General features: G+C 35.2%; 2 protein-coding genes across 3 annotated transcripts in view; both read left to right on the top strand.

Annotated features, from left to right (window-relative positions):
- LOC126840568 (neurotrimin-like) overlaps positions 1 to 5762 on the top strand; it is a 47274-nt gene extending 41512 nt beyond the window's left edge. For both annotated transcript variants that reach the window (XM_050576415.1, XM_050576416.1), the window contains 3 exons: positions 1292 to 1369; positions 2235 to 2330; positions 4654 to 5762. In XM_050576415.1, coding sequence (XP_050432372.1) covers positions 1292 to 1369; positions 2235 to 2330; positions 4654 to 4748 — 269 coding nt within the window. In that variant the 3' untranslated portion in view covers positions 4749 to 5762. The remainder of the gene's footprint in view (positions 1 to 1291; positions 1370 to 2234; positions 2331 to 4653) is intronic.
- A 14022-nt stretch (positions 5763 to 19784) lies between these two features.
- On the top strand, positions 19785 to 24821 carry LOC126840567 (uncharacterized). The gene is made up of 3 exons (XM_050576413.1): positions 19785 to 20122; positions 21706 to 22394; positions 23594 to 24821. The coding sequence occupies exons 1-3, from the start codon at positions 20065 to 20067 to the stop codon at positions 24587 to 24589; spliced, it is 1743 nt and encodes a 580-aa protein (XP_050432370.1). The 5' UTR covers positions 19785 to 20064; the 3' UTR covers positions 24590 to 24821.
- The last annotated feature ends 865 nt before the right edge of the window (positions 24822 to 25686 follow it).

Raw genomic sequence — 25686 nt, forward strand, 5'->3', positions numbered from 1 at the left:
TTATTCACTATTCAAATGTCTTAAAATATTGTCTTACAAAGTATATTACTTAACAACTAAACTATTAAGCGAGAGTTTATGTGTATTATAAAAGTTCGTTATGTAGTGTTTGTAAGAAAATGTTGAATTAACCAAAAACTAAAAGGCTAACAGTATAGTGACTTATTTGAGAATTCGCATTTTTTTTTTTTTTAATACAAAATCACGAGAATTAATAACAACGATTCATTTTTTTTTTTTGGCTAAATATTTGGAAAAGGGAATGACATAACAACGAAAATATTTGCTGTGATTTTTTCTTTTTAGCAAATTACCACTATATTAATTTCGTTTTATTAAATTCCAGTTAAATAACTCCTCAAAAAAAAAAATATATATATATATATTCAAATTAACAATAAAAAAATGTCCATTTCTGTTTACGCACGAAATTATTTACAACATATACATGAATGTTGTGCAAGTATAATGAAAACCCCATCATAAAAAAGTTATAAATTGTAATTGAAATTCCAGAGAATTTTTTCACTACTTATTTTATCTTTATCCTTCTCTCCGGGGATGTAACACTAAATAAAAACGCCGCTTTAAGTTGCCTCATTCGAACATCAGAGGAAATTATTTATTTTACATTGATAAAGTTATAATAATATCCTTCAACAAAACTTATTTTAAAATTACAGCTCACTGTGTATAAAGTAAAATATATCTTTGAAGGTTATCCTTTAATCCACGTTCGAATTGTTTAAATTGTTAATATTGGCGTAGAAAGATACACATGATATTATAATCTATTTTCCCACAGCCTAAAAATATTTTAATTTGCATAATGAAAAGCATTAGAGTTTAAAACAATTTTTCAACTGTTCAAATAAATTACATAACAGTTTAGATCAACTCTAACAACAAGGTGCACTCGAGTTTTGTCTTACTTTTCCAAGTCTACCCAATTGAAGTAAATACCTATACTATAGAATATCAAGTTAAACCTAAGCCGGTTCTTTGTCAAAACTGTCATCTTGCTGCTTCTTGTCGTTTCTTGTTCATTCTTCAACGTAAACCATACTGTTTACACTTACTTACACTATAAAAATAGAGTTTACATCAAAAAAATTGAAACGGACCGAAATTACTATTACAATATTATGCAATAAAATAATATACAAAATGCGTTTGATGTCTTAATATTTTTTCTTTTCGGTTCTCGTCCTTACACCGTCCGTGCACCATAACATAACATTATAGCATACATAATATAAGCATACATCTAAATCATGGACCTATGTTTCAGGTCCGCAATGGCCGACCGGCAACAACGATTTGGAAAACGGCTCGTCCAACAACATGAACGGAAATGAAGGGAAAAAAGGTAATAATAAACAGGCCACGAAGGGGAGGTGTGTGTGGGTTTGTGCGGGGAGGGGTTGGACAAGAGGAAAACTGTTCGGTTAGGCGGTCACAGTTGTACCGGTGGCGTTATTCGCGAGGTTGATCGTGCTCGCCACCGCAGTGTTGTAGGGACAAACGCCGACAGATGTTGCGTTCATTATAATAGCGGCAAGGGTACACAACAATATTATAAGGGAAGAGCGAGCGAACAACCCTTCGGGTAAACCTTCGACATTCGATTATGGAAACAACCCCCGACGTTCTCGTCTCCAACCTTCCCTACCTCGTCCGACCAGCAGCCCCTTACGGAGAGAGCGATCGGCGTTCTGTGTATCATCATTCGGCAACAGCGTCCACCGATGTTGCTTTACCGCCTTCGCCGTTTTTCTCCTTCTCGGGGTCCTTCGTCTTGTCTCCCGTCCGATTCCCGTCAAGATCCGTGGCACCCCTGGCACGTAACCCACCGAACACGTGCGTTAAACGTTTATTTTTATTATGACCGAGTCGACCGCTTTGGCCGATAAAGTATACAAAAAAACAAAAAAAAAATCAAAGGTATTTTGGCCGCAACGAGGGATAACAGTGATAATAATAATAATTATTGATAGTAACGTAGTCGGGACCGCTTTTATCTTGTGTACCTACGCTTTGGTCGAGAATAGAGGAGGGTTAAAAAATTCCTGGAACAGAGGGTGAGGTTGTTATAACTCGTCGAGTGCAAACTGGTTGAGCCTTTGTTTGACTTCATCCCCTTATATATAGCACGGGCAGTTTCGGAGTAGGGTTTCCGGGGTAGAGATTTTGTTTTTGATTATTAACGAGTAGTGTTGTTTCTTATGTTCCAGCTGGCGACAACACAGTTCTAAACGAGATCGGTCAATCGGGACAGACGTTTGCGGCAAAACCGAAAAATTCCAACGGCCACAAAGGGCTGTCGAAAAGTAAGTTTGCTACATTTAACGGCCAGTGGAGCTACGCCAAGAATAATAATATATTACGAAAACGGTAATATATGTTGATATGGCGTATTACCCGCGGCAATCCGCTAAGGGCCGTCCAAGTGAAATTTTATGAGCAGACCGCGTAAAGGGAAAACTGGGGATAATTGAATATGTCCTGGAGGATATTTACCGACTAACGTCCTGTTTTTTTGAGAAGGGATAGTTTCTGTTCTGTACTCGTATTTACTAGCTGTATTTAATTGCTGCCGGATTATTTGTCAAGTTAATTTGCATTTATTATAATAGTCACGAAACGGACGCATAATTGGCGTATTCAAGTTTCGACTTCGATGATTAACATTTAATCGACAGTTGTTTCATACGTCAGCTTCACACTATCTGTGTGAATCACTGAATTTTACTAACATGATTTTTGTTCCATTAAATGGCGTTTTCCGCGGTTAATGACAGGCGGACACGCAGGCTAACGGTGAACCGTGGAAAATCGGGACGACCAGGTATTTTCGTATGTCGGTTGCCCGCGGTCAATTAGATAATGAAGAGAGAGAGGGGTCTTTGGGTAATTTCCGGAAACGGATTACACCCGCTGTCGAGACCCCCGCGGATTCGTATCAATTTTCCTTGTGACTTGACCGTCTCCGGTTACGACGGCCCCGTGTGCTGCTGTCTCATCTTATACATAATAATGGATCACGCGGTTGCTGCGAAATGGCCGGAATGTCGTCATAGGGTCACGCACACCCTCGTGAAATCCGCAAGCACACGTTATAGTTAATCCGGGCCGCTGACAAACGGGGGATGCAAGATTACACTGTCGGGTAACCGTGTAAAATTAATCTAGATGGAAAAAACCCAACAATTATTCCACACTTACGAGCTTTTACATTCGTCTTTTTCGAATTTGAATAATAACAATCATTACACAGTTGGCTTGTGTGTTGTTTTATTAATAAAATTACTAACGACTTAAGAAAAAGTGTACTTTAAAAATCAATACAAATATAGCCATTAGAACTGATATAACATCAGGTACAAAACCCTCTGACCCGCGGGGTATAGGTAATAGTAAAACACTATTATCTCTACAACGTTTTCGAAATTTTACTACCAGCAAATAGTATTACCATTACTAAGAAAATATTATGTAGGTCGTTTAGCGGATTACAGTAAATTACATACATAAAAAATAAACGTTATACGGTTTTCTGATCGTCCGAGCACTTGGGTTCACTTTGGAAATCTCGAATTTCACTTCAACCCCGCACGCACCGAAATCTTGCCATTAATTTCTGACAGTAAGTTCTATATTAATATAATATAGCTGCTGCCGAAGCCACCGAAATCCTCTTATTGCCGTTATAGCTATAAACCGATGAAGAGCCCCCGGAGACCACTTAAACGACGTACCGCAGACAAAAACAATAAAATATATAAGAACAAGTTCACCGACGTTTACACAATACAAAATATAAATATTATTTTAAGTGTAGCGTTCGTTTTCATGTAAAATCTCCAAAGCAATTGTTTATAGCCACGCCGATTTGTGGTTAAATAACAACGTTTAACATGCGTTTTCTGCGCCCTCCCCCTTTTCTACAATCCAAACTTTACAAACAATTAGTTTGTAACACTTGTAAGAATTCGTTTCACGACGATTTACGCTTTTCGGTGTTTTTAAATTTAAAGTTAAAATTGAAAAGTTTACACAGGTTAAATAGTGTATGGAATTGTATATATTAATACAAAATTATATTACACTGTCTCAAAAGGGCCATTTTGAGTCAAAAACTAAACAAGAGGGTTATACATAACGAGTTAACCGCACCGCGAAATTTACAAATTACAATTATTATTATTTCTGATATTTTAATCAACAACTTTTCGTTTTCAAAGTTGCCGGACTAGTAATTAAAATGTCACTTTAGTATTGTCGAGCTGAGTTGTGACCAAAACAAACACAGCCTATTGTAGTCCATTGATATATTAATGTATACACAACATTAACCTATTAAATAATTATTTTATAATAATAGTGTTTTCTCTTGCTCAACGTTTAAACATGGTTTTTACTAAATTGAAAATAAACCAAAATTTGCAATTTTAAACGAGGCCATGGAAGAAACTTGGAAAGAATGTATGGAAGAAAGTTTTTGTAAAATAAATCATCATGTATATTCGTATATTGCTCATATATATGTACAGCTTTTTTATTGGATTTAAAAAATATTTTTCGATTAAAAACGTGATCTGGTTGTATTAACCGCATGAAACCTTTTTCATTTTTTTTTTATCACTGTTTCAGATTCGACACCGGAACCCAAGATGCCGACCGCAACATCCTTGTTGCTGGTAACAGCCGTGGCCCGTCTAATGATGACCGGCGGCCAGCCGATATAAGACCATAATATTATCAAAAGCACGACAAAAAATTGTTAAAAAAAAACAAACTCAAAACTACAAAAAAACATAACAAATTAACAAGCTCAATCTCTGTCCCATTCGTGTCTCGTACCCAATTCTAATACCGTGTAATATTACCACCGTACTGTCGGCTGTATCGGTCTTCTTTCTATCTCCATAACTCGTTCCCCTCGCCGAGTCACAGCACAATGAAACAAATAAAACAATAACACTATTATTATTAGTATTGACGACTATAACTGTACAAGGGGGAAATAAAGTATGAAATACAATATATATATAATATTAAGAAGAAAGAAGTAGAGTAACACATAACAGCAGGCAAGTTGGGGAATACACCCTCGCCCGATTGATTATAATATTATTATTATTATTTGCACGTTCCTCGAGTTCTAACGCAATTATTATTGTATTACTATTATTATACTATCGTATATTATCATTATTATTGAATTAACGTATTAATTATACATATATACATGTATATTTACCACTGGACGAGGAGAGTTCGTTATTCTCGCCCAAACCGATTTCCCATCGTCTCTGACTCTACGCGTTAAGGGTGCAAGCAACTACCTAAAATTATCATTACTACTATTATTATTATTACTACACGAGTGTGTATAGGTAAAAATAAAATGACTCTAGTATTCGGCAACGCATACAATATTATATTAGAGAAGTGTCACAGGTATACTACACATTAGTTGTTTAGAACAATATCACTTTACGATTTTTGTGTACATAATTATAATAATACCTAATAGTTTATCGAATCGATTGATTTACTTGTATCATGTATCACACACTACACACACACACACACACAACAAATTATTATAGGGCTAGTCAATTTTTTGTTTATCAATTTTTTCCTATAATAACAATTTATACGGTTTGTATATTTTCTTTTTACGTTATTCGCCGATTATTTTTTTACACCGATATTATTTCATACTTAATTTGTTTTTTTTTTTTTAACAATTATTATTCCATCACATAGTAAAAACAATACATTACAATTTGTATTTTTTTTTCTTTTTTTTTTTTATAGTTCTGTTTATGTCATACCTGTATTTGTTACGTTTTGTACAACATTATAATGTATAATATATATTATATGGAAATAAATTTTAATAAACCCCGTTACAACTAGTTTCTACTATCATCCTGCTGTCGTTTCAGCTTCTCACCTTTTTTTGATGTTAGGTTTTAGTTACTGAGAAAATCAAAGGGTAAAAAATTATTCGAATAGTGTCAAATTCTTACTACAGATGTGTATGGTAAAATTTAAATATTATATTTAACAACGCTGTATGAACACAATTTAAGTACAATCATATACATATTTTTTTTTACTAACTAATTTCTGCTCAATTAATTATTTTACAAAGATTATACAACATAATTTCATATATTTTAGTTCTTGTGAAAAAATGTAAAATTTTGTTGTACAGTGTACTGTCAAAATAGGATAACTAGTAATATGTGATTATCCTGGTTGTTTACACTTAGAGGACAAAACTATAAAACGTGAATTTGAAATAATTCTCTAAATATTTAATAAGAGTTCCACTGAAAAAATATTTCAAAATATATTTGTTAAATTACCTATCATTATTTTAAAATTATTATTTATATTTTTTTACCAGTATAAACATTTAATAACAAAAATATTTTAGTTCCCAACTCATTAGACAGAATACAAACAGAGTAGGGTATGAACTTCAAATCCTTCTAAACTACTTCAGGCTCTCGAAAAATGTAAGCAATAGCCATAGCCCCCTTAGTAACGTTTCTAATTTTTATCGAAATTCTGAGGAAGCTTAAAGAGTTTTTAAAAGATATGAACTTACCCCGGGCCTCGCTCTAGTTGTGCCAATAGCCCATAGCGTTTATCAAATATAAAACCATTTGACCTAATTTTTTTTTTTTAAAAAATACACAAACAAATGTAATTTGCCACTGCCGTGTACGGTATTTTAATACGGCAACTTCTCTTTTTTCTTGGCGTAAATCCTCCTGCTGAACTATTTCTTAAGACTATCGCTTGACCAGCGGCGATTTCCCCGTATGCGCACATAGACTACGTGCAGAAGTTAAGTCGAACACAAACATAAAAACAGAGAAAAAAAACAACGGCCTAGTGATGTGATAACCCTGAGTCGAGCTTAATGAAAACCGTTACCGCGGGTAAGTACAATTATGTGAATTGGTTTTGCCCCGGATCGACGCACAAAGGCGGGGCGGTACAGAGACCGAGCAAAGGATGCGGGAGAGCGGGTGGGTAGGCCGTTTCAAATTAAGAAAGGTCCGACATTAATAATTCGTCACGAGAAATTAATTTTTAGTGTCAAATATTGACTCGTAATCTACCGTAATGATAATGGCTCGCGATACGCGCGTACCGTACACCGGTGGGTCGGTTAGACAATGCCACACAATGGGCTGCTCGCTTTACATCCCGGCAAAATGAATTATTCAGATGTGCGGCACGGCATGGGGAGGGGTCGGTATACCCCTTGGGGGGGGGGGGTGAGAGGGGCCGAACAAAGCGGGGACAGAGGAACACTTAAAACGCCGGAAGCGGCGTAATAATTTAAACAGTTCGCGTTTCCAGTTGCGACTCGAAGGTATTACACAAGAACAATAATAATAATAATAATAATAATATAATAATAATATGATATAACAATGTAAACCGAGTGAGTTTGGGGTGGCCGAAGCACCCGTCGGTTGACGTGAGAGCGCGCCAAAGGTTGCCACCGGATCGGAAAATGTTCATTTTTTATGCTTGGCCGTGACAAAAAAAAAAAAAAATGCCCATGTTAAAACGTTTTTGGACACAAAGAAAACAACCACACACGATTGTAAAACCAACGACTTTTCTCGTCTGTACGCCCAAGAAACACTCAGCTCAATAGACATTTTTATGGATGTATTATCGACTAATGTATAGATAACGTTATTTTCATTGTAAATCAGGACGAATGATTTGCAAACGAGTTCATCCCGGGCTATAGAAAGACCTAGTAATAATATCACAATCACAGTCCTCAGGGAACAACCACGGTTGCACTGTAATTTGTTAACTAACGAGGAATATAATTGTGTCGTTCATTGCAAAAGTGAATTGTCTCCTTGTAATTAAATTGAAAAATAACCAGCTTTTTGTAAATTAATATCTATCAAAGACGACAATACAAGTGTTCGTTCAGTGTTTTCTATTAATGCAATTATCGGAGTCGCTTCTTCTCTTTTATAACGAAAGATAAGACTAAATGTGACTCCGTTAAGCGAATATATGTATAATTTAAAAATTTGTTAAATACAACCGCGGTGTATAATTAATTGTACAGTGTGTTTAAACACACACTAGAGACCGAGTAAATGTTTTTGATAATAATTATATTATTGTATTGCGAAGATAAGCGAGCAAAAAGAGACATTTGGCGAGTGAGAGAGAAAATACGAACGGTCTGAAAGATTTATTAGTAAAAGTCCAAAGCAACAAAACTCTGGTCTAGAATGGTAATTCTAAAAGGACCAAGAACATACACGTGGAACGTTTAAAAATTAAAAAAAAAAAAATGATTGCCACCTAACTAATACAATACAATAATATCTTGTTTGTATGATTAATGATATTACTGCAAGCTACAATAAAGTTTCAGGTGTATTATAATATTGATTATTGCCAAATATTTTACTACCCGAATACTTACTGGATGTTGCGATAAATTATTGCTGTTGTTTTCCTATTCGAATAGTTCAAATGTCGCATGGCTTAGTTATTTCTATTACAAAATAAAATTATAAATATAGGTTCTATACAAGCTGTAATTCATTTAGAGTTCATTCTAAGAGTTCAGTTTGTTATTACAATGGCGAGAACGGTAAGTTTTATTCGACAGCTAACTTTTAAAATTTTAATACTTCAGATACTTATGATTTTTAACTATAACAACAGTTACAACGTATTGGTATGGTGTACCCATAAACTAATTAGGTTTGTTTAAAGTCTCATGGCATAGCTCAACTAGTACTATTACCTACTACCTGTACATAACATTTTAAAAGTGTACCATATTAAGTTATCCGTTTCCTAGTAAAAACTTGAACCTTTTCCAAAAGTCACAAAACAATTTTATCAAGCTACATAGGTAAATGAAAAAATAATTTAAAAAAAAACAAAGGTTTTACGCATTTATTTTTACAACAGAAGTTATTTTATTTCTTACCTCAAATATGTAAAAAAAAAAAATAACGATATCAACAATACCGTTAGAAGTTGAAAAATAAATTTTCTTTCAGTTTTAAACAAAAAAAACTCGCTGTACATCACAGATATGTTTCAAAAGTAAGACAAGTAAAAACATTTGTGTTTTTGAGTAAGACACAGTCCTTTAATAAAAATCATATTTTTCAATTTCATTGTTGCTTTTGACTTGTGTCACTTTTGCAATATGATCATGCCACTCACATTATAATACTTTACAGTTAGGTTTTTACAAAGTTCTTAAACATTATCAGCACCTCGATGAATGGTTTACCATTTACACTGATATGCAAACAATTACTATAGCAACATCACACTAAAAAAGCGTAGTGTCTAATTGTTGTACACATTAAGTAGCAAGTATGGATGTGATAACTAAATTATGACAAAATGAAATCGACTATACTTAAAATTCAAATGAAAAGTGGCCATAACGGGTGTTCTATAGACCGCATCGACACAACATCATTTTATCATTACATTGTTGATCTTACATTGGAGGTAACACATGGCCGTGTTGGGAACACACTGAGACACGGTTGTCGATAATTACATGTAAATAGCGACTTCTACCCTTCCACACACCTCCGTCTATTTTATCAAGACCGCAAAGACAACAGCAACAACAACGACGACACAGAATCCCCGCATGATCTCGCTTCCCGGCAGCGGATAATGATATACAAATGACAAGCCGCTTTCGTTTGGTTCCCCGTGCTCGATAGTGGCATGTCCGGATCAGTCTACCCGTCTGTCACATGGCGAAACCACCATCCGGGTTTTTTTTTCTCTCTCTAAATAAGGAAAACGCCACAAGACGACGGGTAATATGACCACATAAATGCAAATAAAACCTATCTGGGATAGGCGCCTGAACAATCATCTTCAACCGGCCAAATCGGTCAGTGAATTCTAAAGATTCTCAACGTACGCACTTGCTTGATTTTTAAGGAGTCGGTCTCCGTTTTTTTTCTCTTCTTTATTTTTATATACCAATCATAGATGTTATCCGTTCGAGCGTACACCCCGGCATATCATATAAACCCTTTGTGCTATTATTTTCCAGTATATATATATATATATATATATGTATAACATCATACTGAATCGTATGTACAATAATAATGTGTATTCGTTGTTCGAAGAAATATCTTGATTATTTTTCTTTCTGGCGCATCTGCCAAACTAGCAGATTTTAATTTTCTTTTACAACAAATCCATGTAAACGGAGTACACTCCCCCTACTCGTCCTCAACGGTATGCAAGAGACGAATTCGTTTTCATGCTGTTGCCATCATTCGGGTCAGTAGTAAACAGACAATAACGCAACAATATAGATTTGGGTATGCAATCACAGTGTATTGAACTCGCCAAAGTAGTATAATACGAAATAAAAATTACAATGCTACCGACTAAACTGGCTGACCCAAAAAATATCAGGAACAATAAAAATATATTATGCACCATAATTTGAGAATGTACCAATCGACTACCATGTAAGTTCTCTACGCAAGAGAAACGATTTATTTCTAAACAATTTCATTTTATCCAAAATCACCGTTAATGGCATATTATTTTTGTGATTCGACTGTAATCTGTATCGTTTTGTTCCGTTTGCAAAAAACACCTTAATATTTAACAAAAAATTTAAAAAGTGCAATTAAACGTTTGATATAGTATTCCAGAAATATTATAACAAGCGTTTTAGACTATGTTCATGTACTACAAAAGGTTATCTAGAACAAAACTTTTGTGTGTATGTGTGTATATATATGCGTATTATGTAGGTACATTGTATAATATTATTATCTTAAACGTTTTTTTTGTTTCCCGGTGATAATTGTTCTTTGCTAGAAATTATTAAACTCGACAGTGCCATTGGTTGGCCGCATTTGTATTATATACACTGCGGTTAGGTTTATGACTGGCAGCAGATATGCGATACCAACTTTTTCGCGCTTTGCTTTTTCCCCCTTACCTTTAATTATCTGTCCCCTTGGCGGCGCGTTGAAACGTTCGGAACAAAAGTTCCAAAAGTTATAAATCTTCGAAGAAAATATATACTCACTATCACAAACGGTAAAGGGCAATGTTGCTTGTTTAGAATAGATCACTCGCAATAAGAGACGAGCACGCAACGTTTAAGACGGTTTAAAATCGAATTATTAATTTCCGCCACGCTTAATCCTTTCAACGCAGTTGCTTTTGTAGTTAAAAGCAGAAATTATGCATTTAGGCTGGGCCAACCGGCTGACCAATCTTATGTCGGTCGACGCGCAAATGGGTTAACTATCCTAGTTCTGATATTTAATTTCTTCCAAGTTAGTATTTACTAATGTTATTATTTTAAATAAACTTCATAAACGTAAGTAGGTAGGTACAAACGTTTCGTAACAGTAAATTTTATTAGCTACTTGACTTGAAAAACTTGAGAAACTTGGCAACGGACAAAAATAGCGGATTAGCCACTTGAAAAAATAATATTTTCGAATATTGTCCAGAGCACAAGCCACTTGGCCGTTTTATTTAATTTCAAAGACTAATTTTAAAACCGCTATTGCCAGACATTGGTTAGTAAATTACAATCGATTTTAATCTAGTTTTACATTACACATTTAGTAATTGTTATGCATGTTAATCTATTTTAAATAATTGAATAATTTGGGAACAATCATTGTGTTGTCACCAAAAATATTTCTTTCCTCTGACCAACGATGACACTCGAGAATGATATTAAATGCTTGACTGTAAGATCTGAGTTGCGTACTTCTGCACATCTGGGTTGTGGTACTCTAGTCGTGATGAAATTGGCCAACGAGGACCCATATTTTTTTATTTTTTATTTTATGTTCTTTATGTATATTTATAATAATTATTGCGAATTTTTTATGAATCGTTTTAATGTATTTGTACTTTTTATGTTCTTGTGTTATCGTGTATTTTGTGGCAAGCCTTTGAATTGGACCAGATTTTGTTTTGTCTAAAACTACGCGTAAATAAACCGAACGAAAATGAACTACTGGCTATGGAACTGTGAAATGTCAAAATCATCAACTGCGCTGAAAATCAAAAAGTACATTAGTGCGGCTCGCCGATTTCTTAAGTTTTGTTCAAATATCGTTTCAACAAAGACAGCCGGCAGTGGTTTCTGCTTATGCTTGCTGATAGTGTTATGATAAACGACCTATGCAAGAGCGGTGGCAGCACGAGAATCCGCTCCTCGGCGGCAATAACAATAATTATTACTATTATAATCTTTGGCGTGTATAAATCATCTGGAAAACGAACTTTCCATATTTTATACTGCGCTCGCCGCTTGTGTTTCTTCTCCTTATGCCACTGCTGGCGGCTTTCGTCGGCAGCAAAGTAATTGCTCTTTGCAAACGTGTGCCAGACAAACCGACGGATTTAATATTAAAACATTTGAAACGCCTCCCCTAACCTCGCTCACGCGGTTCAACCCTTCCGTTTGGCGGTAACACGCGTATATAAATCATCGGAGCCTAAGAAAAAAAAAAAATAGAATTTATCTGCGTATTATACAAATTCAAACCGTTTAAATAAAAATTATGTAAAAAAAAAAACAAAATAATAAAATACTTTGTTCTGGCCGCGCATAACCGCCAGATTCGTCATCGTTATACATAACTAAATTAGAACACTAGAATGAAAAATAAAACTAATTGCGGAATCTTATACCCGTCGAATAACCGTAATTACCGAATTAGTTCACTGTGAAAAAAGCGTTGTTTGCTATACTTTTGCTTGCCGTGCAGCCGTTTCCAAACCCAAACACAAATTATGAAATTAAGAAATGGCTATAGATATCTATGTGTAGAGGATGAGTATATTTTTATTTTTCAAATTGTTCGAATAATTATATTCTGTATAAATATGGTAAAAAGAATTGGGCATATTATTTTGAATCTACATAATATATAAGCAAAAAATGTTATTATAATTGTGAACAAAACAGCTGTTCATTATGAAATACATTAAATTAATTAACAGCTATTAGTGCAATAGAAAAATATCATTCTAATAAAACATCAATAGTATTATATAATTTTAGAAAAGTTATACCATTGATTGGTCTAAGTAATTCTCTAAGGTAACTGTTCTTCGAGTGGTTCTTCTTTAGTTTTTCCATTATGATCGGTTATTTGGATCCATACGCGATTAAATTTTCTGTATATTCTATGGTCGTTTCCATCCCATAGATCACAAATTCTACTATCGTAGTCAATCTCAAGACTTTGTATGTATGATGTTGGAAACCGTGCACTCCAGTATAATCCTAACAAACGACACATCCCTAACAAAGAGCTATCGCGTACAGTTCCATCTGAACAATTTAAAAAAAAATGTGTTTTTTTATTTGCTAAAACTGGCGTGCTAGCTACTACTATTATTATTTTTGGTAAAGGACACAACTGTTTTATTTTCTAAAAATAAAGTAGAATATGCATGCTGTCCGTATTGTACAGCCATGTTATTTGTATTACAAGAAAGTATGACGTGTTAGTAGTTATAACTTATTTGGTTAATTATTAAAAATGAAAATTAGTTGTATCCTTGTGTTATATTGTTGTGAATTATTCCTATTAAATACCTTATAAATATATATGGTGTTGCGTTACATATATGTTATATATGTTTAATAGTTCAAACCCCATAAAACTCCATATTAATATTTACCTAATACACGTCTAATTATATTTACTAAAGCTGGAACAACACGACGTCTTCTATTATCTGCAAGGGCACTCAAAGATAAATCTTCAAAATCTGAGAAAATGATTAAACGACCGAGTTTTGAAATAACAATATAATAGTTACTCGTGATACTATTAGTGGTAAAATTCATTTTCAACCACAACATTGAAAATATCACCGTAAATGGTTTTACCAAGTCTCAATCTCTCATTCTCTCCTCGACAAAAAGTTTATTTTATTAAAATTATGGTGTGACATAAAATATGAAATAAATAAAACTAATCAAATTTCAACTCTTAAATAAGCTTTAAGGCTATCGAAAAATTCGTAATTACTTTGGTGTGGTTCATAATTTTTAAACACCCCATTTGCTGTAACAAACACATCAAATCATCAAAATCCTAAGCATAAAACATTTATAATGTTATATATGATGACCATTTTGTCTTACGACAATATAGCTTTAAGACTTTAAACTTTAAATGTATTTTCTATAGTCCGACCTCAATGTACTGGCATTCATAATAACGTGTATTATGAATTGTAAATTATTATAGTCAAGGTCTATAATGGTTCGCACAAGTATATTTGATTAAAATTTACTATTTGTTGTATGGATTATTTTTATATTATTATTGATTTTATAATAAAGGCAGAAGTTGTACACACAGCTATGTGCACACATTCTAATATTCTATAACCTACGTCTATTTCGAAAATATTGTCAACTCATGGCTTAAAAATATATTAATATAACTATATGTACTTATATATAATGTTTGTTTCAAACAAATTGTCAAGTTCTAATATATGATATAACCTTCGAATGTTTAATATTAAAAGTTACACTTTAATAAACGCACAGACGACAAAACAAATTGGAGGGCAATTATTTTACAAAATAAAAATTGTACAAAGATATTAATAATTTGAAATAAGTAACGGAAATTCAGAAATTTAATTAAAAAATGTACATTAGCAAGTGCACGTACAAAAACTAAAAATACATTTGATAAAATATGTATACATTTTTTTGTCGTTTTATCGGAGTACCTACAAAGTATTCATAACTGAATAGGTGCAAAATTAAAAAGTGTTATTACAATATAACTTTTATTTTTTTTTGAATGCAACATAACGTGTAATAGTTGCTTAAAATCTATCAGCTAGATCATCTTTCTTCACAGCTCGCATTCTCTCTATCCTCACCCGCATATACGGTATTGCCTTTCATTTAATCTGCCAACCGTTCTGTTTCGGCCAGCATTTTATTTATAAAAATGAAAATTTACAAATTTAGAACGTTTTCTATATTTTACGGTTCGGGGGGGTGTACAGTTTGTATTTGTTGATGACTAGTACACGTTCCTAACCAAGCGCGGCTAAATGGAGTGTTGCATAAAAACAACAGGCGTTTTTTAGCCACGGCTTTAGGCGACAAAAAGAAGTAAACAAAAAAAAAAAAAATAGAGAAAATACTATACACCGACAAAAAGAGCAATTCCGGCTAATGGAGAATTACTGGATGGCACTTCGGTTGCCAACTTTGCTCTTTCCGGGAGCTTGCTGTGGAGGCGTCGGGGCTCAAAAAACCAACGCCGTCGCCTAGCTGTTGTTTATTACACTAACCGCCTTACAAGGTTTGAACTTTCGGACAGGCGCCAAACCGTGCAGGACTAAATGGGACTAGCTCGGTGCAGCAGCAAGTATACTATATTATGTGTGCAAAACTAGAATTTACCAGATTCCGACCGCAAAATTAAATATAGTTGAACTTAACAAATCGGGATGATCACAGCAGAAAAAAATAATGCCGTTCAATGTATTACAATTATGTACTGCGTTGCCTATTGCGTGTTGTTATTAATTTATATAACAGAAATATACATAAAAACCGATATATTTTTTCGTCTAATAAGACTGGTAGCCATTAAAATTCGCGCACGGGTTTTGCACGTTATATTAACTCCGGGGAATTTAAATTGCGCGTGTGTGTCACACGTCGGAGAGAAATTCTATGTACATACATTGATGACACCGCCGCATATGAGATTGATGAAGGGAAAGGAAATATTTAGGCGCAGGAATTCCACAGACTTGGCGTTCGATTAATAGTGTTCGGTTAAGTCATCCGACTTGTATATTTAAATGATATATTCTGTAACATTATCGAATGCACGTATACGCATTAACGAGTATTATTATTATCTAGATGTGAAATTGATCTCCTACTCGGTAAACTTTACATAAAAAATATAACACAATACTATGTTTAATACCCCACCACATGTTATGCACGAGGCCCAATATGTGTGTACGCGTTCCGTCTGTTGTGTACACAGAAACCACAGTCTGTTTAAGTACACTTTTGCGTAGATAGGGTTAAAACAAGCTCAACGCGACTTTTGGATACTCGGAAAACTTAACGCCGAGCAGTTGATTTAAAAGCTTTGCCGGTAAACGGTCTGATAATGACCCCACGCCGCCGTCTTTCCCGTTCTTTGTTTTCGGTTAGTTAACCTACTGATTATGCACGAAGCCGTTGTCTTTGGGGTTAGGCCGGAGCGATTAAACGAAACAAATATCATAAACCACGGTACCGAAGAAGACACGACACTGTGTGCACAATATAATATATATAATTTATGTAATAATATGTATATATATATATTATTGTGATAAATCGCAAGCACAAACGGGGGGCCAGGGACTGCCGAGGATTGTGTGAGACGGTTAAGTGACGTTCATATTATATAGTAAGCCGTTATACAACATATTATAATATGTGTCACGCTTGCATATTTCCTCGTATTGTCTTCGGCGATTACCGAAAAAGTGGCCAAAAGCCGAATTTAAATTTCAGAGTATCAAATACATACATTAATAATGTGTTGAGGATTAGACGACTTTCGACGACATCCAACTTAATGTCCTTTAATACCATTGGTTATGACTTATTATTATTGTTTATCAAACTGTCTAAAGCTCCGGGAATTTCAGTATTTTCGGAGTGAGTTTAAGCCAGTACAGTCGAAACCCAACACAGTTTAAACCAGCACGGTAAGAAATAAATTACTAAAGTAGTGTTCAGCATCCACAGTAGGTTCACATAAAATAGCTTTCAAAATCCAAATTTTAAGATGTTCATAGTTGATGTAGTAGAGACTTTTATTGTTGAACTTTTATCAATAATAATAAGTAAAAAGTAATGTCTAAAAATATGTTTCATCGTGTAGACGTTAACGTATTTAATGTAATATGTGCATGTCAGACAAACGGACACTTTTGAAATTCATAGAAATAAATACCCAACTATAAAAAAAAAAAAATGAAATATTTTTTTTTATTACTATTACATATTTTCACGTTTACACCTACATTGTTTTGTATAATTCACTTTGAACAAAAAAAAAACTATAAAGTGTCTGGATCGTTTTGAAATTTCCTAATGTATGCACTTTGTGCTATATGCGTGTAGGTCTTGTGATCGATGTGACAAGGGTATGAAAATATTCAAAAACTGTCAATCCGAAAAAAACAACGGATGTATACTTCCTGCGGGGGTAAACAGCTGCATTCAAAATACAAAAATGCGCGATACAGTCGAACGCATGAAATGTTAATGTACCTAAAAATATGTGACACGTCGATCCAGATAAACAGCGTTTAATTTCCTTTGCCGACCGAAAGTTTTTTTTGACGGATTTCCCTGCCATTTAATGCCATTTTCGCCATTAAAGTCATCGACCGATGATGGCAAATCAGTTTTGCGTACTTCTTCTGGTTTGCGCGCGGCTAGAGGTACATACCGTACTTGCTGGATGCGCTATCAAGTGACAATAATTAATAGGTATATATATATATACATATATATATATATATATATATATGTAAGACGGTGATGGAAACAAATATTATATGATCATAACCGGGCGACGTTTGTGAGATCCAAATTCGACCGACCTTTTTTGTGTACGACAATACCGCAGTAATCACACACATGCATCCGGAAAAACCTCTAAGAGGGTAAAAACGGCGGGGAAAGTCAAGGAAAAACCCTAAGGGGTGGGTGAGAGGGTGAGAGGGGGTTGTAATTCGATTCCGCCGCACTCGCCAAAAGTTTCGGGCCCCGTTTGCGAAAAATCAAATCTTATATATAACATAAACGTTTATTGCGTTATCCGGGCACATATTATTGTATAATAATATTGTGTACATGTGCACATGATGTACCGGCGGTTTGACGCGGTACAGGATTTCCGAACTCGATAATAGTCGATCGCTCAGATGAGAATTTCGGGGAAAAACCGGCCGCGGTCCGCGCAATTAGCGGTTAAACGAGCAGAAGAAGAATATATTCGACGGTGTTTGGTTCGTTAGCCGCAAAACAACTTTTGTGGTCGTTAAGCTCTTTCACATGTTGTATTTAATTTAACTTTAAGCAAGGTACTACAGCCCCACGTGTACCACCTACAACTGAATACAAACGAGCCAACCGCTGGCTCAGAGTATATACATATATGTACATATATACATATATACGGTATATATATATATATACCAACATGTATACCTGTTTACACACAAGGATTGCAGAGAGCTAATAATTTAGTTTCCAAAACAAAAAACTCATTTATAACGTTGAAAAACGCGTTCCGCAATTATTATTATTATTATTATTAACAGAAACGGATTCATGGAACAAGTTTTTTGTTTGCAGCATTTAAGTTTTTTATTTTTGCGTACAAAGTACGAACCGAGCAATTGAATGTATGTATGTATTTTGTAGCTCTTATTTTCGAGTATAACTTTTTTTTTTTTGTCTGATTCCCAACAACCATATTGATATACTACCACCAATAGGTGTATTTAATTTTTAATTTATTTCGTCGAATTGAAATAGAATAATAAATAGTATACAACGAAAACAGTGATCCGAATTTTGTTTGCAATTTTAATTTGGCGGTTATCAACTACAACTTATTGTGGTGGTGTTTAATCAGTTTATTGTAAGTGGAAATTTGACATTTTTGGTTTGTTATTTAAAAAACGCGATTTTTTTAATTTATTTCCAAATATTAAACAGATAAATAGAGTTTTTTTTTTTTTTTGTAAATGAACGAAGAACTGAAACAGGTTTTTTTAAAGGAACTTTGCAAATACTGTGAACATACATTGAACATCATAGTTTACTACCTAAAGTCGTTAAAATAATATATAACATTACTATAAAAATATGTGTATACCTACTATTGACATACAATAGTATACTGTATAAGTAATGGTTTGTGTTTTTATTTTTTTATTGAATTTTCCTGACAGTGTGCGTACTCAGAGGATAACATAATATCTATTATTAAGAAAACTAAGACTACGTACATTATCTTTTTTTAAGAATCATTAAATATAATTTAAATAATAACAAAAACCGACAATTATGATAAGTTCTACTATTAAGTTAAATCCTAAATTCGACGTGGTTTTTTTCAAATTGAATCGGTGTAATTATATTAAATTATACATTTTCCAACGACCGACCGCCACTGCATAAATACGGTTATCTTGATTTGACTACCGGTGAATTTATTACCTCAGCGTTACACACACACAGTTGAAATATTACAATAATAAATCCGTATCTCGATCAAACAATAGCAATTACAATAATGTTTATCAATCAAGATACACCACGCTTAATAAAATGCCAGCGTAGCTGTTGGAAACCGCACCGACAAAAAAAAAAAAACTATACTAAAATGCCGCCATGACGCGTTCGATAGAAATTTCAACGTTACTTTTTTCTACACTATGACTGACAATCCGCCGAATTAGATAGCTGATGATGATAGCGATGATGGTGGTGGTGGTGGTAATGGGATTTTTACCGACCGGTCGTAAACTGGCCGGCTGCTGATTGAGACTACTATATAACGCGCACAATAGCGCATTATTGGTACAATAAGATGTACAATATACTTTTGTATTTCATACAGCACGAGGTTATAGGGCATTCGGGTGTACCTCCTAATCACAACGCCAGAGTTCACCCAGACCTGCTCTTTATAGTATTTTCATTATTACTACTACCGCTGCAGTGTTATCATCACACACACACACAAACTACAAGCGTATCTACACAAACGGTTTGGCCGACCGTTTCAGTATTATCCGCGAGTCAGTGCCTTGTGTTTTTTTTTCTTCGATGCTTCCGTGTAAAACATACTATACAATTAATGTAATATTAAGTTAACAAAATTTTCTTAGAAAAAATTTTTTAAAAATACTCGGTACTATACGATGAACTATACTGCGTTGCTGCTGTTGTGTTGCGCTTTGTTGGCCGCACGTTTAGCCGGTAAGTGTCGGTTTTTGGTTTCTGGACAAATTATCACCTACGCTCGTCTATATAGATTTGCACTTTGCAAAAAAAAAATCCTAAAATACCGTCTAATTTTAAACGATATGTCTTTGAAAATTTCATTTCCAAATTGAATTCAAACGCGCTAAAGTTTTAACATCAGAGTCACTCGACCAAAGGTTTTGTAATATTATTATGAGTTATGAATTATGATACACTATATGCTGATGTAAAACAATATAGTTTCGACATACCGCGCGAATACCTATCCGTTACACCAATAACATTATATTATACTATACTTCATAGTTCACAGTGTGTTTCTCCATAATAATTGTTATTGTGACAATTTAGCGCCGCCTTTGCAGTTTTCAAAGTCAAAGGCAATTTCTCAAATTATATTTTGAAAATCAAAAAGTCGCAGTCTACTTAAAGCCTGACGGCTAAAATTATAAATCGTGGAACATGCTTCATGGAGCTGGCTCCTGTATAGTGATTATTTCTGATCTACAATCTCCTTGCGATTTATATATTGCATTGACAATAATATGTCACAGTTTTTAAAAAATCTACATGAAAAACAGGTTTTCCTAAACTTATATTGAAAAATATCTAAAAAAAACTAATGTATACTGTGTACATTTTAAAATGTAAATATAATTTTTAGACTTTCACATCAAAGTTAAAACATGCAAGCAGATAATTATAAAATTTGGGTTTAAAAGTGAACATAAGTTTGTTTTATTTTATTGTTGTTCACACAATACAAACAACGCCAGCCAACTCCTCTGTTGGCTGTACAAATGGATTCAATCATCTTTACTTTTATTTTACTGGTCATTGATTATAGATTAAAGGGTAAACAAAAAACAACACCAATTCCCAAACGCATGTCACTTTATCCTTTTTTCACCCTATCTTTTGGTATCGGTACCTCGAACCGGTCTCTGGTAATAATATACATACCTAAGTACGACCCACAGCAGCATTCCTCTGCTACGCCTTTTTTTTTTTATAAAGAAATGGATATATTTATATTATTTTGTTCGATGAATCATTTCGGCAAAGATGATGTTAAATAGAAGATTGACAATGACAAAACATGTTTTTTTTTCAAAACACTTTTATTACTAAGATACCACACCTAAGCACTAAGCAGTACTGCAATGACTTATGATCAACCGTATCAAAGGCTTTTCTTATACCAGTATGCATAGAGTCAATTACGAAAACCCTTTTGATACATTGTCCACTAAATACTGATAGAATACTACCAAATTGGTTGCTATAGACTTCCCATTCCTTAAGCCTGTCGTTGCTCATCAAGTAAATTCCTCCTCAATGTACAAGTGAATACAGACTCAACCGTTTTTTTTTAAATAATTAGGTAGTGAACTCAGCTTATATCTCACCATCCCCAGCATCGATTAAATTAGACTTGTTTACATCATTAGACGTATGGTTAATTCCGGATGATAATCATCTAAAGGAACAAGAGACGTCTCACTTAATTTTACAACTGTATTAATATCCGTCTGTCCAATCTACCTTAAGTCACAATACACGTTTGTTATTTTCAGGTGGGTCGCCAGTTCCGGACAGCGGAGAGGCGGAAGTCGAATCCGCGTCCGGAAGTCCGGTAACCGCTAAACCGACACTCGATGTGGCCGCTACGAACGAGCCCCCCGCGCCTGTAGAAGCTGTAACCACTTCGACGGCCATTTCGATCATCGAATTAATTGAAACGTCGATAAAAACCACCACGCCGCCGGCCGCGGTCGTCGTCGTCGAGGAAGACGAGACGACCTCGACGACGTCGGCTGCGGTGTCCGTCGTCGACGAAGAAGACAGGACACCGCCGGCGCCGACAACGGTGGCCGCCGAGCGAGACATTCCAACGTCGGCGGCACCAACAGTGGCCGTCAACGTGACCGCGGTTGACGAGTCGGGAGAGGTGACCGAAGGACCTGTGCCGCCGCCCGCGCAGTCGGAAATCACGTTGAACGCGACCGCGGACGGCAACACCAACATCACGCTGTCGTCCGATGCTGTCACGAACAGGCTGAGCGAACAGATCAGGAAAATCCTGAAACATTACCAAAAACCCGACCCTATAGGTTTTCCCGGAGCGCCTGTCCCGGACCCGTTGGCCATACCTCCGATGAAGAAGAACTTCGGGCTTGCCGACATGACGTTCAGTAACATGACAGTGCACGGTTTGTCCAAATTCACGGTGGAACGGGTCAACACGGACCTAGATCATCTGCAGGTAAGACATCTGCAGTCAGTCTGCAGTAAAACCATATTATGCGGGTCAATTTTCGAAACTTAGCGTTAAAAGATTGCAAGGAGAAAATAGCTGGCAAAATGAGAGAGAGAGATTAGATTGAGTGATTCAGTATATTATTTTGATTAAGTGATTTTTGACAATTATTATTTCGTTGAAAATCACTATCACATCACAACGTTACTAGTTGGGAAACGATAATATTACCTATTATTCAGTACTTGGAATACGACTTAAAAACTCACAAAGAAAATGCGTCCTTGACCAATATATGTACTTTATAATAATAGTTATACACAACATCCGATACGCTATAATGCCAAAATTTGATTTGGGTCATCTGTTGACGTTATCTATTATATATCACGTGGAACATTAGAAGAGTCTATCACGTTTATCTGAACGCATTGCTACGGAAACCTAAAGTTATAAAAATATAATGATGACTCGACGCTTCCGTTTCGAACACTTCGAGTTTAACCTCGGTTAATACCAAAGATTAATAATTAAATAGATATACACATTTTCCAAATCATTTTATATATTATGAAAACCGGTCGATGATCAGACACAACGCGAAACAACAAAATTGTAATAATTATTAGAATCTTGCGAAGGTGTGGTTATTTCCCCAGACTAATGCAATCGTGGAATGCCATTAGAGCGATTATTCCTCATTATTACACTGTAAAAATAAAACCCCAATAGGTAACAGACTGTTTTTCGGCTAATAAATGTAACACGAGGTGACGTAGGTATACAGGTGAATTAAACTAAGTGAAATATTGACTGGCCCATGATAAAAAAAATCACCCTGTAGGTAAATATAATCTAACGTTAAACCTATTTAGTTGTACAAATGATAAAATACGTATTAGCTGCCTTGCATAATATTATGCCATCAATTTAAATGTTATCGTTTTAATAATAATAGTGGAATAAACAAGTAATAAATTCTTTAAATGCGGACACATTCGATGTTGCATATAATATTATATTAAACAATATTGTTTATCATTAATTTTCGTTGTTAGTCACTTGAAAATGTTTAATAAAATAAATATACAAATGCTCCGAGTAAGCAAGCACTACAAAACGGTTGTCTTTTAAGTTTCATTGTATTTTCAAAATTTGTATTAACCGTGTACGCTTGATTTATAATAATACGGTTTGATTCGCAGGTGTACGTGTTACTGAAGATGCGCAGACTGTACGTGTTGGGTAACTACACGATGAAAACGTTCTTCAGCCGACCGGCGGCGGGCCCGTTCAACGTGACGTTGATCGACGTGGACGCCGACTTGGCGGCCGAGTTGGAACCGGACGCCGACGGCAACCTGCAGACCAACGAAACGCAAATGGACATGCAGTTCGCCGATTGCGAACTGGACTTTAAAAACTTGGGCTTCATGGCGTCCATGTTTCAAGGCGTGATCAGCTCGGTGGCCTCGGTGCTTTTCGACGGCATCAAACCGTTCATCATTAACGAGATGAACACCAACATGAAGGCCGACATCAACGCCCAGATCAAGGCCATCACCAGCAAGCTGCCCAGAATGAAGATGCCCGTCACCGACCTGGCCGTGGTCGAAGGCCGGAAGTACGTGAGACGCATGGGCTACGACCCGTACCGGTTGGCAGACCGCAAAATCAAAGAGGGCCCGTTCTCGTTCACCCTCAGCGAGCTCAACGTGTACGGGCTGTCCGACTTCCGGAGGCTGGGCGAAATCGGCGTGGGCGTCCGGGGCCGAGTGCTGCAGCTGACGCTGCACGTCATCACGGGTGCCGTCCACGGATCCATGCGGTGGGCGTACGAGCTGGACCTGTCCAAGAAATTCGGTCGGTCCGGTGCGACCAACTTCACCGTGGACCATATACAGGTCAGGGCCATGGTCAACCAGTCGCTGGACATCCGGCAAAAGCCGGTTTTGCACAAGCTGGACATCGAGGTGGGCAAAGTGGCCGTGCAGATGGACAGGCAAGCGCCGCTGGACTACATCGTCGAGATAGCGGTCAACTCGTTGCCGGCACTTTTGCGGCACGTCATCGTCGACGCCCTCGAAGAGCCCATCAAGCAGAGAGTGCAGACCATATTGGACGAAGTGGAATTGGAAAGGATGGTCGAGGAACGGCTGCCCGAACTGGACAACATGACGGGCACAGAACTACAGCGGTGATCAGTCATTTTGCGCGTTTTCGCCTTTGGGACAATTTATATCAACTAATTAATCAAGTTGTGTTTCTTCGTCAATACTTTGTTTTATTATTATTATTATTAATTATTTTTATAGTTTAATTTTTTGTAATAAAAAATATTGTGTAAAGCGAATTGGCCCGCCATTTGTCTAATATACAAAAGCTGTACAGGTACGTTAAGCTGAAAATATAATATTATTATTGTCATGTTAAGAGTATTTTTTTTATACGACTTTTATTTTAAGGCACAAAGTTGCAGACGTTTTTTTTCCGGTCCGCAACGTAATATTATATTTGTTTAAAAGATTATATTATAAAGTTATAAATACTTAATATAATAAACATGATCATTGCGCACTAAATTATGTTAACCTGTCTATCGTATAATAACATATTTTTATTATGTTCGATAATAAGTTTTTACACAATATAGGTACGTATTATACTTAATCTATTTTGAAAGATTGGTGTATTATATTAATAAACGGTTATAACATTATCATGATCCTGGTTTTTTATGATTACATTTTATTTATCATCTTATCTTCGTTTTGCATACAATTATAATTTATTACATGGACAACTATTATAAATAACTGTAAACCTGTGGTAGGATAGCAAAAACGGATATTATGTATTTTTTTGCAACTTTCGGGAAAGTACAATTCAAGTGTTTCAGCAAAATAGTATTAGCTTCAATAATAGCAAAATTAACTTAATAACGAAAGCCCACAGTCCTACAACATTTTGCCACTTTTTTTAATATTTATTACATATTTATTTTACTGTATCTTAAAAATTAAAACTATCAAACATCTGTACACTTTTTTATCCGTATTTTTCAATGATAACGAAATGGAACATTTATTTTATCATGAAAAATGATTTTTTATTTACACAGAATAACATAATATGGTAAAGATTTCAACGTACCCAACGGTTGAGACTGGCCAGAACAGTCTGTACAGTCTAAGACTTTGATAATTCCAATTGACACAGCCCGTCTTTCAGTAAATTGTATACAAAAGACATTGCATTTGGAGACATAGATACTATTTGATAATTAAAGATTTACAAG

The sequence above is a fragment of the Adelges cooleyi genome, unplaced genomic scaffold (assembly GCF_023614345.1).
Source record: "Adelges cooleyi isolate 19-005CV unplaced genomic scaffold, UGA_ACOO_1.1 ACOO_flye_CR_arks_rails_tigmint_CR_PRNA_376, whole genome shotgun sequence".
Classification (NCBI taxonomy): domain Eukaryota; kingdom Metazoa; phylum Arthropoda; class Insecta; order Hemiptera; family Adelgidae; genus Adelges; species Adelges cooleyi.